This window comes from Berghia stephanieae, chromosome 6, assembly GCF_034508935.2.
Source record: "Berghia stephanieae isolate SIO BIC M18660-M18661 chromosome 6, UCSD_Bste_1.3, whole genome shotgun sequence".
In the NCBI taxonomy this organism is placed as follows: domain Eukaryota; kingdom Metazoa; phylum Mollusca; class Gastropoda; order Nudibranchia; family Aeolidiidae; genus Berghia; species Berghia stephanieae.
This window is the reverse complement of record NC_088365.1, coordinates 19803726-19823725: the sequence shown is the minus strand read 5'-3', so window position 1 is coordinate 19823725 and position 20000 is coordinate 19803726. Positions and strand designations below refer to the sequence as shown.

The following is a 20000-nucleotide window of genomic DNA, read 5'->3' as shown; positions in this document are numbered from 1 at the left end:
TGATAAAGATGATATGCCTTTGATTGTGAATTAAATGCATTGTGTTGACGCTGCTCCAATTGACAGTGTGCCCGTGTTCTCTTTATAATCAACACGTTATAATATACACAAAAAAGATAACAAAAATGTTTGTGGACGATTGGAGTAGACGCTTCGTATCCTCTCCCATCTGCCTTTTTGTGTACTTTGGTTTTATCACAACGGGTAAGTGTAAACATCATTTTCCTTTCTGCCATAATAGTCTGACCACAACAAACTTTTATTATTTTTTTAAATTTTGGTAAGAAATCATTAATTTCAATAACTGATTTCAATGTGAGTATAAAGATAAATAGAACATAATTGACGTCATTCAGTTGTTTGTTATTGTTTTTAGCCAGCCATTTTTATGAGTAGTCCCCATTAAATTGTATTAATCAGACGGGAGGGAGGCCTTCCGAAAGCTCCTACATCCCCCCACTATTCTTGTTTTTATAATGTTCTAGTAGGGGGTTTGGGAGGGGGGAAACTTTTCTTTTAAAAAGTTCCCCCCCCCCCCTCCCAAAGCCCCTGCTAGAACATTATAAAAAAAGTCCCCCCCCCCCTCCTATCCCAAACACCCTACTAGAATAAGACTACTGGGGATGTAGGAGCTTTCGGAAGGCCTCCAAATCAGACTATAAACGTTTAAGGTAACACATTGTTTTGTGTGTTGTTACTTTATATCTAGCTGGCGGGTGTTATGAGTTTGTTGGGGTTTTTTTTTAACCAAACGCAATGCATCAATTTACCTTTTATTTAGCAGATGCATTTGGAATTTCTCCTGTTTTGTATGTGTGACGCATGTTAGTTTTCCAACGTTGTTAAACAAAATGTATCTAATTATCTCAACAGTCCAAAATGAGAATCTCTATTTGTCATCATCATCATCATCATCATCATCCTCATCATCATCATCATCATCATCATCATCACCTTCTTCTTCTTCTTCTTCTTCTTCTTCTTCTTCTTCTTCTTCTTCTTCTTCTTCTTCTTCTTCTTCTTCTTCTTCTTCTTCTTCTTCTTTTGCTTCTTCGTCTTCATCATCAACAACATAATGATAATCATCATCATCATCATCATCATCATCATCATCATCATCATCATCATTTAAGCTACTGCATCATCGTCATCATCATCATCATCATCATCATCATCATCATCATCATCATCATCATCACCATCATCATCATCATCATCGTCATCATCATCACCACCACCACCACCATCATCATCACCACCACCATCATTATCACAACCACCATCATTATCAGTGTCACAACAATCCTGGATTACTAATGTAATAGATTGCAATCAATGACACATCGTGCCTAAAGCACCAAACACATTAAATAACATCCAAACTGACCCACACTTCATGCAGGTTGTGTTAAGTCCCTAGGATTACACAGGGCTTGGGGCAGCTTTTTTGTACGACATATTATGGATGTACATCGTATGTGCTGTTCCATCCCATCTGCCTTTCATAATACAGTAGAAAAGGGGTGATAAAAAAGAAGAGTAGAGAGAGAGAGAGAGAGAGAGAGAGAGAGAGAGAGAGAGAGAGAGAGAGAGAGAGAGAGAGAGAGAGAGAGAGGAATATATATATTATTATATTTTATATTAGCTCTAACCATCATTATCGAGCACTTTCGTACCTACGAGTACCCACCAACACTCATATATATATATATATATATATATATATATATATATATATATATATTGTGTGTGTGTGTGTGTGTGTGTGTGTGTGTGTTGCGTGTAAAAGAGGTAGATAGGGGATTAGAAAGATGGATATATAGATGGATGGATAAATAAATATCCTTGAGATATATAAATAGATATATAGATAAATAGATAGATAAATATATTCAAATTTCTTTTGTACATCATAAAATTTAAAGAAAATGAATATTGTGTTTTAGAGCATGTTTTGCTTAAGAAATTTATGTATTGCAAGAACTTAACTGCTATTGTGTTTGAGTGATAAAAAATATATTTTTGTGTTAGTTGGGTGTGAAGTTTTGGGGAAAATCCTGAAAATGGCTGGTCAGGAGGGAGTTAAAGTCTCTCACTGAACTTTATTATCCAGACTATAAAAGTTAATGGTAACACTGAGTTTTGTGTGTTGGTACGTTATACTTCCGGATGGTAATGTTGTGAGCTTCTTAGCCAAGCGCAAACTATCTGTTGGCTACCTTGTTCCTATTATTATATAGTCTCAATGTTGTATTTCCATTTACTTCTCTGCTCGTTTGTAACGGATGTTCTTATACACAATGTTATAACAGGATATATACTCGTATATATAACACAGACCATTATTATTTTGATCTCCTGTGCTTTTCTGTCATGTCTGAAGATAATATATGAGGCGGCTAGTCTAGCTACGACATGACAAAAGCACAATCCTTCAATGGAGGTAAACAGCCAATTGTATTATAATATAGGGCCATTTTGTTTCGTCCCACAAGATGGCGTGGAGACCGTATAATATTATAATATAATTTATTATTTTATTTTTTAAATTTATTTATTTATTTTTTTAAACCTCAGGCATGGGAGACACCCAATGTTTGTCGTCACTTTGCCAGTTTAGATTTATCTCCGTCTTTTAAATACGACAATAAACAGGTATAGGGATAATGACCTTAAAAAAAAACCCAAAGAAAAAAAACAAAACAAAAAACCCCCAAAAAACCCCGTAAATTAAAAAGTAAAAAAAAAAAACAAAAAAAAAAACCCCAAAAAAACCCATTAAATGATAACAAGATAAGAATTTAAAAAAAAAAGAAAACTAAATCAATAAATAAATAAGTATATAATATAATTAGATGTTTAATTTGAGAGTCACAAACCCCAATATACGTTTAAACCGTGTGGTGACATGTGTTCAACTAAATTTCCTGGCCAAAACGTAGCCTTTATTAACTTATTGATGCTATGTGTTTAGGTAAAATACTCATAATATCCGCCATTTTAAAAATGACCCTCCCCCTGTCCACGCAGCTGTGAATCGGTAGCTGAGTCTGTTAGATTTGGCGGAAAAGTACTTTGCGATAGACGAGCGTCCTATCCAAAGGATAGCAAGCAATTGCTATTGTCTGTTTCACGCTATAGATACCGATGCAAACGTCCCAGGCCTTTGTTATGTTTGCTCTGCGTTTAGGTACTACTAAACTCATTAACCGCTTTAAAAGTTCATGTTACACAGAGTTGATGTGGTGTGGTCCGTTATACTTCGATGGCAAAGTTTTGGATACGAGCTCCTTGGACAAGCTGCATTTCTTTACTATAGAAACCGGGATAAACTCCGGCTCCATGGGCCAGATGGCTCTGCAGGACTACTGCTTGTAATATTAAAATAGCTGGTTCTAAAACCAATAACAAAGTGCTGAGTGTCGTCAGTTTCGTTTCATCTATAGAGGGAACGAAGTTGACATCACTCAGCTCTTTGTTATTGTTTTTAGACCTGTTAGTGATTAGTTTTCACTAAATTATATCAATCAGACAATAAACGATCTACATACCTAAAAATGACGTTAAAATAAGGGTCTTAGTGTCGCCATAATTAACTTATAGATAGTAAGTCTTGGCTAAAAAGCTCACAACATTGCCATCCGGAAGTATAACATCTTAACACACAAAACTATGTGTCACCATGAACTTTTATGGTCTGGATAATACAGTTAAGTGAGAATTACTCATAAATGTGGATGTCAAAAAACAATAACAAAGACTCGATTGACGTTAACTTCGTTCTATCTATAATAGCCTGACACTAAAAATATTGAAGACAACTCATGATTTGTTTTCTTTTGTGGCCAAAGACTGGTCTTTTGACGTCATCTTTTTGGGCCAGTGTCAGTTAACGATGACTACGCTGATTCTGACCAACAAATGACGCCAAAGACGAGTCTTTGGGCACAAAAGAAAAGAAAATCGTGAGTTGTAGCGTAGCCATCGTTAACATATTATATAGATAGTTCGAAGATGACGTCACTCGTGTATTTGTTATTGTTTTTTTGCCATCCACGTTTATGAGTAATGCTAACTGAACTGTATTAACCCGACTATAAACGTTCATGGATACACACAATTTTGTGTGTTGGTCTGTTGTACTTCCGGATGGCAATGTTATGAGCTTCTTAGCCAAGCGCATACTATCTATAGATAGAATGCGCTTGGCCAAGGAGTTCACAACATTGCCATCCGGAAGTATAACGGAGCAACACACAAACTCTGTGTAACCATGAACTTTTATAGTCCGGATAATACAGTTTAGTGAGAACAACTCACAAAAGGATGACAAAATCAATAACAAAGGCCTGAGTGACGTCATCTTCGTTCTATCTATAGCCTGACACTCGAACCGTAGCCATCGTTAACTTTACGATGGCTCGCTTGAACCCTCTAGGACTGGCAGTTTGACGTCATTTTTTTTTTAGGTTTATATAGCGCCTAGTGAGTTGTCGTTAGTAGAGCTCAAGGAAACAAGTTATTTCATTGGTTGAACTATTGAATACAACTCACGATTTGGTTTCTTTTGTGGCCAAAGACTGGTCTTTTGACTTCACTTTTTGGTCAGTGTCAGGCCATAACTTTACGATGGCTACGGTTGTAGTCAACAGTCAAACCAAAGGGATCACTTGTTTCTTGACCACTACTAAAGACAACTCACTGGGCGATCCACAAACCTATAAATGACATCAACGTATGGGTCTTAGTGGGTTTTAGTATCAGGCTATAGATAGAATGAAGTTGACGTCAATCGAGTCTTTGTTGCTGTTTATGAGTAATTCTCACTAAACTGTATTAACTAGACTATAAACGTTCAAGGTTACACATCGTTTTTTGTGTTGGTCCGTTATACTTCCGGATGACAATGTGGTGAGCTTCTTAGCCAAGCGCATACTATCTAAAACTGTACGATGGCTCCGATCAAACCCACTAGAAAAAGTCGCTCTTTGGTGTCATGGCTGTTTGAAACGATCGTAGTTGATACTACATGTTAAGTGTCGCTGTTGCTTTGAGCACGTTTAGTGGATATTGCGCTATATAAAAGCTCAAGTTATTTTTCTCTTTGATACCGATCTTTCCAGAGGGTCTTATTGCTTTCCTTTAAATTCGAAAGTATGCAAATATGTCCTTGTTCATTGAATAAAAAAAAAAAAGGTTGGGTTTAGAACACCGACCTTTGTTGTCATTTTGTGTATAGTATTGGTTCTATAAGCCTGAATCTCAGGATGTTAAAATTATTGAACAATTATGAATAAAATAGATTTAAAATGGAACGAAATACTAAATAAATAGGACACGTTTCAGACCTACAATCCATCGTTTGCCAATAACCAACATTTGAATGGTACCTACATGAATTGCTCTATTCAATGCTGCTTATTTATCGGTTAATATTATACTATGTATATAGAAAGAACGCGCCCGCGATCATAATAGCAGATCTGCCTAGCACCACTGGAGAACCACAGAATTGCATACACTTTCTTGACTCAATAGATAGATCGAAGTTGACGTCACTCGGGTCATTGTTATTGATTTTTTTTTGGCCATCCGCGTATAATATGAGCAATTCTCACTAAACTGCATTAACCAGACTATAAAAGTTCATGGTTTTATATATATATATATATATATATATATATATATATATATATATATATATATATATACAATGTCTGTGTATGTGTGTGTATGTGTGTGTGGGTGTGTGTGGGTGTGTGTGGGTGTGTGTGTGTAATTTAAGGTACAACATGATAAATAAGAAACGTTTTGATGTCGTCTTTCATGATGGTTAGAATGAAACATTTTAGAACTTGAAAATAAAAGTGATCCATAACTTATTCAAACAATGGCGCTAGTTTCAAGGATCGCACAATTTAATGTTTCATTGGAAAAATACTGAGGATTATGTGAAACAAATCGGAAATATCAAGGTATTATTTACTCTCTCCTTACCAGCCATTTTCAGGATTTTCCCCAAAATTTCACACCCAACTAACACAAAAATATATTTTTTATCACTCAAACACACTAGCAGTAAAGTTCTTCCGGTGCATAATTTCTTCAGCAAAAACATATTCTACAACACACTGTTCATTTTCTTTAAATGTTATGATGTACATGAGAAATTTGAATAAGAAAAATGTTGGCTGTATCGTAACGATTGTGACAATTTTCCTATAGTTGGTAAGGAGATGAGATCGCAAATGAGACAAGGAAAATATACTTGGAATCCGCTGAAAAACACCTTCCTAAAAAACGGGGCAAAAAAACAACCATGGATGAGTGAAAATACACTAAACAAAATCAAAGAGAGGAAAGACGCAAAGACGACTCATGGCACTCATAGCAATGTATACAAAGAGATAGCTAAGGAAGTGAAAAAGCTGTGCAGAACGGATAAGAAAGAATATCTCATGAGAAAATGCAGAAAAATAGAAGACCTTCAGAGAGAAAACAAGACCAGGGAAATGTATGATGAAATAAAAACCATCACAAAAAGTTTTCAATCACGAATAGGGGTGATAAAAGATGAGCAAGGTAAACCCCTCACAGAAGCAGAAGACATAGCAAATAGGTGGAAAAGATATTGTGAAGACCAAATAAACGAAATCCAACCTTTGCAAAACAACATGCAAAATGAAAACGAAGAATCTAGCTTACCACCTCTAAAATCTGAAATAGAATGGGCAATTAAATCACTTAAAGATGGGAAAAGTCCAGGTTGTGACAACATTCAAGCTGAGATGATAAAAGCAAGCGAAGATGAAGGAGTTGAAGTATATCTAAGACTTTTACGAAAATTTGGGAGAAAGAAATTTGGCCCTCAGATTGGAGGAGAGCAATTTTTATACCATTGCCTAAGAAAGGAGACTTACAACTATGCTCCAACTACCGAACAATATCACTCATCAGTCATGCAAGCAAAATCCTTCTAAAAATTATCATGAACAGGATTGAACGTAAACTGGAAGAAGTCAGTAACACCCAGGCAGGTTTTAGAAAAAACAGAGGGACAAGAGACCACATATTCAATTTGCGTCAAATTATTCAGAAGCATCGAGAAGTAAATTCTGGCCTCCACACTTGTTTTATAGACTATTCGAAAGCTTTTGATTGTGTTAATCATGAGAAACTATGGGAAACTCTCCTGGAGATGAACTTTGATCCTAGAATTAGAAACCTGATAAGATCCCTCTATGAGAACCAACAATCAGCGGTACAACTAGAAAGCGGAACAACAGAATGGTTCAAAGTTACAAAAGGAGTAAGACAGGGATGTATTCTATCACCCCATTTGTTCAGCATTTACACTGAAGGTATAATGCGAGATGTGGAAAACGATGTCAGGAGAAGTAATTACAACGAACCTAAAATGCAAGGTCTACCCATAAAAGATCTGAGGTACGCAGACGACACTGCACTATTGTCCACAACACCGGGGGGACTAGAGAATCTAATAACATCTGTAAAGGAACATAGCGAGACCAAAGGCCTTAAGCTGAATATAAAGAAGACCAAAATCATGAATACTGACAAATGCAAAACAGATGCCATCATAAAAATCAATGGAGAAGAAATAGAAAGAGTAAAGAATTTTGAATATCTTGGAGCCAGGATTGAGTACAACGGGAAATCGGCCCCAGAGATCAGGAGGAGACTAGCAATGGCAAGATCAAAGCTAGAAAAGATGAATAATATCTGGAAAGGGCAGTGCATTCAAACAAAAATCAAAATCCTCAAAAGTGTTGTTTTCCCAACTGCAACATATGGATGCGAAGCATGGACTATCAGCAAAGCAGAGAGCACAAAGATCACAGCTTTTGAAATGGCATGCTACAGAAAAATACTCAGAATATCATGGACTGAAAAACAAACAAACAAAGAAGTCCTGAGAAGGATCGGAATAAAATCACCAATTCTTCTTCAAACTGTAAAGAAATTGAAACTAAACTATTTTGGCCACACGACTCGCCACGAATCATTAGAAAAGCACATTCTGCAGACAATGGTAGACGGCAAGAGAGGAAGAGGTAGACCAACAAGAAGCTGGGAACAAGATATATGTGAATGGCTGGGAATGACAGCAACTCAAGCAAGTAGACTGGCGGAAAACCGTAATCTGTTTCGCAAGAAAGTTCGGGAAGCAACGTCCTACGCAGGATCAGCTGACTAGATGATGATGATGGTAAGGAAAGGGTTAACCTGTGACGTAGATTGACGGATACGAATGTGCGAACAACAATAGACGATGGTGTCGTATAATATCATATTGTTATAATTATTATCCTAATGAATCATAAACGACGTGTACTTATCTGTGGGTCTGATCAGAGAATTGAATTATTCAGCACTTATACTCCCACATAATCGGAATCTATTCATCCTCATCATCATTGCCTTTTTCACCCTGGGTCAGGGTTTAGGCCACAGACAAACGGTTTCCATCCTTCTCTATCCCGAGCTAACTTTTTAAAAAAATCTCATTCCAGGTCTTACCACTTCTCTGTATATCAGCTTCTTTAATTCTTCTCTATGTTCCTCGTGGCCTTCCCCTTGATCTTCTGTCCTGAGGGTTCCAGTCCAATACTTTCTTTGTTATAGTTGAGTCATTCTTTCTAAGCGTGTGTCCCCGGATTGTATCCAGTGGGTTTCGCTTACTCCAAGTATATGCAGCCTGTATCTTCTCATCTCAGTCACAACTTGAGAGATTTTTCCTGCTTCATACATGGTGCGAACGTTCCACGACGCAATTCGAAGCTGCTTGTTTGGCGAAGACGTCATCGGGTCAGCAGAGTCCTTTCGGCTTTGTCTGTTGTCCTTCATAAATTCTGTAATTCCAGAAACTCTTCGGTCGCCCAAGCTAAAAAAAAAAAAAGGATTTGGTTTGTCTGTCTGCGTTTCTGTAACGGGTTGAGTTTAACGGAATCTATTGGCCAGAGACAATTACAAATACTGATCTCTATGAAAAAACCAGGGTCCAACGCTTGAGTACAATAATAAAAGAACAGCGATGGAGGCTATTTGGTCACATCTTACGTCGAGAAGATAACATCCCAGCCCAAACTGCAATGACAGAATATTTCCTTCATGGAAACAAATATGTAGGGAGACCACCAACATCAATAGTAACTACTCTGAACGAGGACCTCTCTACATATCAGATATGTCTGGATTCATATGAGGCCGAATTAATCCCTGAAAAACTCAGAAATACTGCAGTGCCCTCCGTACTAAGGTCAAAACAAGATCTTGACAGCCTCAAAACTCTGGCCCAAGACCGCGACCAATGGAAACAATTAACAGCATGGATGGAGAGAGCAGCTATACTTATTGACCATGACTGAATCACACAATTCTCAGCAAGCGTCATTCGGACTGCGAAGCTTACCACTACTACTACTACTACTACTACTACTACTACTACTACTACTACTACTACTACTACTACTACTACTACTACTACTACTACTAACTACTACTACTACTACTACTACTACTACTACTACTACTACTACTACTACTACTACTACTACTACTACTACTACTACTACTACTACTACTACTACTACTACTACTACTACTAACTACTACTACTACTACTACTACTACTACTACTACTACTACTACTACTACTACTACTACTACTACTACTACTACTACTACTACTACTACTACTACTACTACTACTACTACTACTCTACTACTACTACTACTACTACTACTACTACTACTACTACTACTACTACTACTACTACTACTACTACTACTACTACTACTATACTACTACTACTACTACTACTACTACTACTACTACTACTACTACTACTACTACTACTACTACTACTACTACTACTACTACTACTACTATACTACTACTACTACTACTACTACTACTACTACTACTACTACTACTACTACTACTACTACTATACTACTACTACTACTACTACTACTACTACTACTAACTACTACTACTACTACTACTACTACTACTACTACTACTACTACTACTACTACTACTACTACTACTACTACTACTACTACTACTACTACTACTACTACTACTACTACTACTACTACTACTTCTACTTCTACTACTACTACTACTACTACTACTACTACTACTACTACTACTACTACTACTATGCTCCCACAGTAAAAATTGAGTCAAGTGGCTCGGTAAAATAAAAACTTCAATTGTATATTATGAACGTGCGGCGATGTGGTCTTGTTATATGACACTCGATTTCCGATCGGAAGATCCTGGGTTCGAGCCTCGTTCGGCGCATAGTTGGGTCCTTGGAAAACGCTCTTTACTCACATTCTCTCACAGTATTCAGGTATAAAATGAATGCCTGGCCGTTTACAGCGTTGTCTTTGTCCGAAAAAGATTGTAATATCGCATGACAGGCGTCATGTCCCGTCCTACATGTCAAGTGTTGCTGTTGAACAACTGAACCCCTTTGAGCACGTTTGGTATTAGTAGTAACATTGGGGATATTAAATTTATATTCACTTGTCATTTTATTTCATGTCTTTGTATGCAATGTCAATATCAATGTTATCATTATTACCGTAAATAAGAATATTTTGGTATACGCGTGTATATTAGAATTATTTGTGGCATTTTTTGGCAATTTTTTGACATAATTTGTGGCATAATTTGTCATTTTGGGCATAATTTGGCATTTTTGGGGCATAATTTTGGCATAATTTGGTATGAAAAATGGCATTTTTCCGCGGGGACAGAATGCAACCGGATTATCTTTCCTTTTACTGATGACTGCTGATAATATAATCGCTGGTGATGTATTTATATCAGTTTATCACATCATCAAGTGGTTTTTATTTTACTGTTAGCGCGACTCATTTGACAGCCGATGCGTCACATCCGCTAATGGTAGACAACCCGGATGCAATGATCTCCACAAAATACATGTTATTGATAACCTGGTCTTCACGGCATGACAAGTTTGCATCATCATCATCCTCATCAACATCATCAGTGTCGGATTGATGAGCAGAGATGGACATTATCTGTTTGTGACCCGCCGTGTCAACCAGGTATAACCGAGGGATGAACCAGATACAATAAAAACAGTTTTAACTAAGTACACAAATTAGCAGGTCTGATAACCAAAAGCAATTACGGGCCTGATTTAACATTGTTTATATGGACAATACTAACGAAAGAGTGAAAATGGAAAGGCTTCGTATGGGAACAAAACAGACAATGGACGTTTCGGGTACAAACCCTTCGTCAGCACAACAATACACAAACAAACGTGGAAAACAAATAAAATGTAATGAAAGATAACTTGTTTCGTCTGTACATGTGAAAAAGTTCTAACCAGCATGACGAATAAACAGTACCTACATTTATTTTCTTTGTTTAGAACCAAGCTGCTGGTTGCTGGGCGACATGACGTCAGACTACTGAATCCTATTAGCAAACGATGTGTGGTCAATCTTTGCTACTTTGTCTCTTAACAAATTTAAAATACCATTCTTCTACCCTTTCACACCCTGTGTAACGATCTGCCAAACTGCGCTGAAATTTGATTGATCTACTTGTGGTGATTTCGTTAGAAAAATAGTTTTTATATAGAGCAATATCCACTAAATGTGCTCAAAGCGCTTTACAAGGGATCCCTGGTCAACAGCAACATTTAACATGTTGGACGGGACATGACCCTGTTAGGCGGTATTACAATTTTTCGGACAAAGACAACGCTGTTAACGGCCAGATGTACTCATTTTACACCTGATTACAGTGAAAGAATGTGAGTAAAGAGTCTTTTCCAAGGACTCAACTATGCGCCGAGAGCGAGGCTCGAACCCAGGACTTCCGATCCGAAAGCGAGTGTCATACCACGAGACCACATAGCCGCACAAATTAAAATACCATTCTTCTACCCTCTTCACATCCTGTACCGATCTGCAAAACTGCTCTGAAATTTTGTTGATCTACTTGTGGTGATTTCGTTTCAGGCAATCACATTACACAAAGACTTTTGACTCACTGTTGTTGCTATTCCGAAATAGAAGGAGATAAAAATGGGGTCGTTTAAGATCATATGATTTTGATAACGTTGGTGATGGAATGCGGCTCAATGACTTACAGACATAATTAAATGGCTTTATCTTAGAAGATGGTACAAAACAAATGTAAAAATCTAATATAAAAATAAATTAAAAAAACATAAATTCCCTTTATTCATCCCTAAGGGGAAATTTTTCGTTAGGATCTATTCCAAAGGAAGACTGGAATAATCCAGGCGTCAGCCGCAGTGCAGTGCCGCAAAGTGAGCTAAGGCTAGGTGACTTGCTCAAGGCCACATAACACGGCGGTAGTCGAACTCGGTACCTTTTGGGTACGAAGCAAAGACCATACCGCTGAGCCACGCTGTCCCATATAGTTTTAGAATAATAAGTCTTTTAAATCAGGGAAATACTTTATATGGACACCGTGTTATAATTTTATTTCTCTCCGTAATACGTTTCAACAGTCGTGCCGTCACTTCTCTCGTAATGACGCATGGTAACTTAGTTACTGGCTCTAAACTATCGGAACTATGGCGGACGCCCTTATGAAATATTTCTCCGACGAGCAATAAAAGCGTATCCAGAGGAAAAAAAACCTTATAAATCTGATCATGTTTTGACTTTTACACATTCTGATCACAAGATATATGAAAAGTTCTAGCCAGCATAAAGAATAAAAAGTACCTATTTTCTTTTTTTTATAACCACGGTGGCCGCCGTTGCTGGGCGATGTGACATCAGACTATTGAATCCAATTTACAATCATATCTGTATAACAGATTTAGGTTTATTTCAGACTCAGACTGGCGATCTTTCAATTATTAATTTGCTTAATTCAATGAACATTTAAAGGTTATTCACGCCTTCATAAAGTCTAATAAACACTCGAAACAAGGGAAAGAGTGTGATATTCAATACAATGATATAGTTGTCATGGTTTCATCGAAAAGTGTTGTCTGGTTTCTATAGTTACCTGGGAAATATTTTTATGTACATAACTTAAACCGGAAACTAACACATTTTCATAACCTCAGTAAAATAATGGTTTATTTCAATATTTTTTTTATCCCTATCTCTCTCTCTCTCTTCTCTCTCTCTCTCTCTCTCTCTCTCTCTCTCTCTCTCATTCTGTTTCAAACTTAAATAGATCGAAATGTGATAAACGTGCGCCATGTAAATGTAGAACAGAAAATATAATTGAAACCTGGCATCATTTTTATGCCCATTAAATGTATCAACGGTGTCAATTCAGTGTAATGTCCGTCTTAATCTGTTGCTGAAGATCCAGTTTTAAAACATTTCAGTGCAATCAAACTATAGGGAATGAGATTAGCGGAAGAGTAGCGTCCCTTGATTGGACGTCACCCATAGTCTGTGGCGTCATCGGCGGAAAAGTTATTAGAGAGAGAAAGTGATGTTGGTTGTGCGCATGCGTCTCTCGTCCTCGCGGACTATAGGTGACGTCCAATCAATGGACGCTACTCTTCCGCTAATCTCATTCCCTATTACCATTAGGAGAGTAATTACAATTTTTAGAACTGCTTAAAACTAAATGAAATGAAATTCCCTTTATTCTTTTGGGTCTATTCCAAGGGAAGATCGAAATAACCCAGGCGTCAGCCGCAGTGCAGAGCTGCAAAGTGAGCTAGGACGTGGTATGGTGGCTTGCCCAAGGCTACTCAACAAGGCGGGTAGTCGAACTTGGTCTTGGTACCTTTTGGGTAAGAAGCAAAGACCGCACCGCTGAGCCACACTGTTCCATGCTAAATAAACACTTGGGAGTTTTCAATCTGATCCGTTTGATCTTAAACTTAATTCTCAGCATCTGGTACATTGTAACGAAATGCTTCCGTGTAGGCGTCAGTTTACGACAGGATGTACGTCGTCGTAGTATTAGTTGTTGTTGTTATTGTAATCCCTCCGGAACAACCCTTCTTTTGTTGATACAGGTCGTATCAGATCATGCACCTATGGCCCGGAAGTTTGAATTAAACTACGTAGTGTGGGTGTTATTGTGAGAAAGGCATCAATCTTGTTTTCTCCGTAAACTTATAAGCAAAGTAGGATCCCTGTATTCTACGGGAGTGACTTTGTTATGGTATGGCTTGATTGATATCTCGTAACTATGGGCTGACGAATTTATTTATCCTTGATATGAGGATGTCCGGTATCAGGATGGGTTGTTGTTGTCCATGATTATGGAATCTGGGAGTTAAGGAACTTAGGTGTTGCGTAAAGGGCACAAACACGCGTAGTGGATATCGGTTATCCTTTTGGTTAGCATTTCCTAGACGATGCCAGCTTTCTAAGTTTTAGAATATAAGTCTTTTATAGGGACATACTTTATATGACACCGTGAAATCGAGTCTTTTCTCTATCTTAACAGTAACCACACGAGTCTTTTCTAATGTAACTCTATGTTAGTATTGGTCTAATATGAAATGGGATCGCCTTATGAATATTTCTCGAGGCAATAAAAGCGTATCGAAGAGAAAAAAAACCTTTTAAATCTGTAGTCATGTTGACTTTACCATTTGTACAAGATTATGAAAAGTTTGCAGCTAATAAGTAATGTAACCTATTTTTTTTTTATAACACGGTGCTTGTGGGCAATGTGACTTCAACTATTGTTCCATACTGTGAATTTTGAATAATATTTGTATATAATTAGGTTTATTTTGACTCAGATGCATCTTCAAATTATTAAATTTTGCTTATCATAATTAAAGGATAATTAATCTTCATAAAGTCTATTTAAATGAAACAAAAAGATTGTATTCAATAAATGCATTATTGTCATGTTTCATCGAAAAGGCTAGTTGGTCTATAATTACTAAATATTTTTATGTAATAACTTAAACCGAATCTAACCATTTCATAACTCAGTAAAATAAGGTTGATTTAATATTTTTTGTATCATCTCTATTCTCTCTTTTCTTCTCTTAAATATCCTGCTTCTTTCTTTTTCAACAACTTTAAATAGATGAATATAACGTGCGCCATGTAAAATGTAAACCATATAATTAAACTGCCTTTTTATGCCCATTTAATTGTATCAAGTTAAAATTCAGTGTAATGCACGTCTTTAATTGTATGCTGTAAGAATCAGTTTTAAACATTTGGACAAATCAAATATAGGAACACCTTAGTGTGAAATCAGGACCCTCTTTGGCTTCTCTATAGTCTGTGGTCGTCTGGAAGTTATTAGGATAGAAAGTGATGTTGGTTGTGCGTATGGTCCTCTGTCTCGGGATTATAGGTGGCGTCCAACAGTGGTAAATTTCCGAATTATTCCTATTACATTAAAGTATTACATTTTTAGTCAATCTGCTTAAACCAATGAAATAAATTTGCCCTTATTCCATTTGGTTATCAAGTAAATCAAATATCTCATGCTTAGCTCATAATCTTGTAAAGTGGTAGAAAATAGGTATGGTTGCTTGCCCAATAACTCAACAAGCGTATGTGCTTGGTATTGTACCTTTTAGGTTGAAAAGCAACAAACGCAACGCTGAGACACCTGTCAATAAAACACGGAGTTTTCATCTGATCCGTTTGATCATAAACGTAATTCGCAATGGACTCGGTGGGTAACAAATTTGAAAATAGACTTGTGTAACTTTGAGAATCTACAATAGCTTGAGGTCATTATCCAAAGTGTAGCGCAAATCGCTATTATCAAGGGTTACAAGGGTCCCAGTCAACAGCACATTTAACATGTAGTACAGGACATGACGCCTGTTAGGCGATATTACAATTTTTCGGACAAAGACAACGCTGTTAACGACCAGGTACTCATTTTACACCAGAGTACGGTGAGAAAATGTGAGTAAAGAGCCTTTTCCAAGGACTCAACTATGCGCCGAGCGCGAGGCTCGAACCCAGGACCTTCCGACCCGAAAGCGAGTGTCATACCACTAGACCACATAGCCGCACATTCATTCCCCAAAGGTGATGTGTACTTATTGGGAGGTCTGATAACCCAAAGTGTTACGGGCTCATTGATGTCATGGAACTTCTCTCAACCGACACAAAGTATGGTTGTCCATTTACAATAAAAAATGTTAAATCAACCCCATTTGTATCCGTGAATTTCTTTAAAACATTATGAATTTGTTAACCCCCTCCTTACCAACTATAGGAAAATCGTCACATTCGTTACGATACAACCAACCTTTTTCTTATTAAAATTTCTTTTGTACAGCATAAAATTTAAAGAAAATGAACAGTGTGTTGTAGAGCATGTTTTGCTACAGAAACTATGTATCGCAAGAATTTTACTGCTATTATAATATATATGAGAAATAAAAAATCTATTTTGTGTTAGTTGGGTTTGAAGTTTTGGGGAAAATCCTGAAAATGGGTGGTAAGGAGAGGGTTAATTCAAATTTATTTTCTATTTTTATATGTACTCGATTACTTTATGAGTTATCCCATTCAGCCATGGCCAGTCCAGTTGCGCAAGTCCCATGCCCTTACAGAGAGAACGTAACCCTGGTTTCGCGCATGCGTCTCTCGTCCTCGCTTCCGGTGACGTGTCTCATGCCGCTTTCAAGATCGCCATTTTACATGTTGTCAGTCATGTAATAAATTCTAACAAGTCAACGTCCGTCATCTGTCAAAATCCTCAACTAATTTAGCTAATTGATATCTGACATGTTAATTTGTCTTCCAGTCACGACAATGGATTTAGCTGATCGGTCTTATAATCGAAAGGTTCTGTATCTTAATCTTACCATCATGTGTGATAATGGAATGGAATGCCGTGTGAACATGTCAAAGGTAATCGGATTTGGACCCACGACTTTTGGGAAAATAATCAACCAAACGAGTACATTCATATCGATCCATTTATATTTCATTATAATATCATTGATAGTTCGTTGATCATACCCCTGAAGTAGCCTCCCCGCCAATCCGCTGATCAAACCTCCGATCTATACCTCAGAGATACGCGCTCCCTTGTGCCATTGTATTTTAACTCACTCAATCCTAGAGATTTTTGCAACTTTTCAAAACTGGAAAATGATGTATTAAAACTGAGCATGTACATAGTTTTATTAAACTACCATTGACATACAAAAACTAAATAACATTAGCTTTGATACTACGCCTATAATTTGTCTCAGAAAAATGTAATAGATATGGGGTAAAAAGTAACATGGGTAAACTACGGATATAGTCGGTGTTAGGGTTGAGTGAGTTAAGCTGATCAAACCTCTGATGATGATAGTTCAGAGGATAACACATCTGGTTTTCAATACACATTAGACCGAGAAGGACTGCGCCATTCTCTTAAAATGATCGAAGTACGCCAAAGCGTAGATCAACATTAAAAAAAAAAACTGGATCTAGACTATCTTGATGATTTCATTTAAGGAAAAAAATCAACCTTATTTCATTCTCCGTCTATATGTTTAGAGCGCTTAGTTCAGAGCGAGACAAATCAATTAGTCATTCTGGCAAAATTGTATTCCATCGCATCAAAACGGTATTAATTCAATAATAAATGACTAAATGACAAATTGCCATATTTATGGACAATAAAGATCTATTATTAATTATTATTATTATTATTATTATTATTATTATTATTATTATTATTATTATTATTATTATTATTATTATTATTATTATTATTATTATGTCGGGATGACTAAGATGCTGAAAATTGAATTTATAACCAAAATATCAGACTTGGGTGGCATGTGCAGACCTGCCTAGTACCACGAAAAATTCGTAAAAAATACGACTTTTCGGCTCCAGCTACAGAACTGCATTCTCCTCTTTGACTCAATAAATATTGTTGAAAAGGAACGTTTAGTTCCTCAGAACCTATATTATTCAGAACTTAGGAGAATTCTTTGGACCATTCTGACGGCAATAAAAGATTTATTCCTAAAGCTGTTTAAAATGCCTTTTTCTTATTTTCCCTAGGAAACTACGAATTTGTGACCTCTCGTCTCAAAACGGTATTAAGTCGGGATGATTAAGATCCTGAAAATGGAATTTGTAGCCAGAAATATCATGCCTAAGTTGAGTTTATATGTTTTATAGATGAGAAGGAGTATCATATTTTACTGTGGTAGATACCAATGTTTCATATTTTTGACTAGTTTAACTATAATTTGACTTTTTAGCATCTGGTCCATCCCGACATAATTCCGTTTTGAGACGATGGGTCATATTTTTGAAATTCCAAGTAGGCAACTCTTCATGTGTATGTTGTATTGAAGAGAATGGTTATAGATTTTAGAATGCTAAAAAAAAATCTAAATTTCTTATTTCTTAATAAGGTTGGCTGTAATTTGAATTTTAGCGTTTTCCCGACAAAATACTGTTTTGAGACAAGGGGTCACGATCAGTTTGATCATAAGGACGTCTTTGCTAATACTAATCTCATGCCTTCAATACGTCACCCAAACTGGGTACTATAACCAACCCATAAGCCCATTACTGGATATACTACGTCACATTTCATTAAGATTTAGACTATCTAGTAATTACAGAGTGGGATCAGAATGATTTATTTACATATCGTTGTCAAGATATCAAAGTTGTCATAAATGATAATAATTATAATAATAATAATAACAATAATAATAATAATAATAATAATAATAATAATAATAATAATAATAATAATAATAATAATAGTATTATTATATTATTATTATTATTATTATTATTATTATTATTATTATTATTATTATTATTATTATTATTATTATTATTATTATTATTATTATCATTATTATTATCATTATATATTATTATTATTATTATATTATTATTATTATTATTGTTATTATTATTATTATTATTATTATTATTATTATTATTATTTTTATATTATTATTATTATTATTATTATTATTATTATTATTATTATTATTATTATTATTATTATTATTATTATTATTATTTTATTAATTGTTATTGATGTTGTTTTATTTGGTGTTACCATTTGAAATAACATTTCTAGTTTAAATGTCCCAGAATTTTTGATTTGTTCTTTCTAGTTCAATCAACAGCAGTTTGATTAATTTTTTTTTTTTTGTTGAAATGTCAAAATATCCTAGGCAAAATTAATAATATACTTTATAAAAGCCATTAAGGTAGCTAATCATTATATCACCATGACTGGCTCTGATACAATATACCTAAACCAACAATCCTATTGTTTGTTTTCATAACCGGAAAAAAAGGAGGCACTAATTATTATACAACATGGCTATTCTAACCTCGTCATGTATTCTACTGGTTTATTTGTTGTGTGTTTGTAAGGGTGTGTGTGTGTTTGTGTGTGTTTGTGTATGTGTGTATGTGTGTGTGCGTGTGTGTGTGTGTGTACAGGGCACTAAGTATTGTAACTTGTTGTTTGCTTGGCAAAAGAATTAATAATAATTATATTATCGAAGCGCGGGATTTTTATACCCTCTATGAACCTTTTGTCATATCACCCCTCCCCCAACGCACGCGCATATATATATATATATATATATATATATATATATATATATATATATATATATATATATCCACACACACAAACACACACACACACGCGCAAATATATAGATATAAGTAAACACACCCACGTAGAATCTACAAATTAATGATCTCTACTCAACACAAAATTTGTAGCTTATAACTATCTATCTATCTATCTATCTATCTATCTATCTATCTATCTATCTATCTATCTATCTATCTATCTATCTATCTATCTATCTATCTATCTATCTATCTATCTATCTATCTATTATTTTAATATTTACCACAATGTTGGAGTCAGTCTACATCGATGTTCCAGGACTTTTCAGCCATCGTCAGGACTGTGTGTTACATGAGTTTGGTTTGTCGCGGGCGAGGGCGAGAGACGCATGCGCACAACCAACATGACGTTC

The 20000-nt window shown here is 35.9% G+C and overlaps 1 protein-coding gene across 1 annotated transcript in view; it reads left to right on the top strand.

The window, feature by feature from the left end:
• LOC144974631 (uncharacterized) overlaps nucleotides 1-20000 on the top strand; it is a 41316-nt gene that overhangs the window by 504 nt on the left and 20812 nt on the right. Inside the window, exon 1 of the mRNA XM_078917698.1 lies at nucleotides 1-204. This exon is cut by the window's left edge and continues 504 nt beyond it. Within this exon, the coding sequence (XP_078773824.1) occupies nucleotides 126-204 (79 nt within the window). The 5' untranslated portion in view covers nucleotides 1-125. The remainder of the gene's footprint in view (nucleotides 205-20000) is intronic.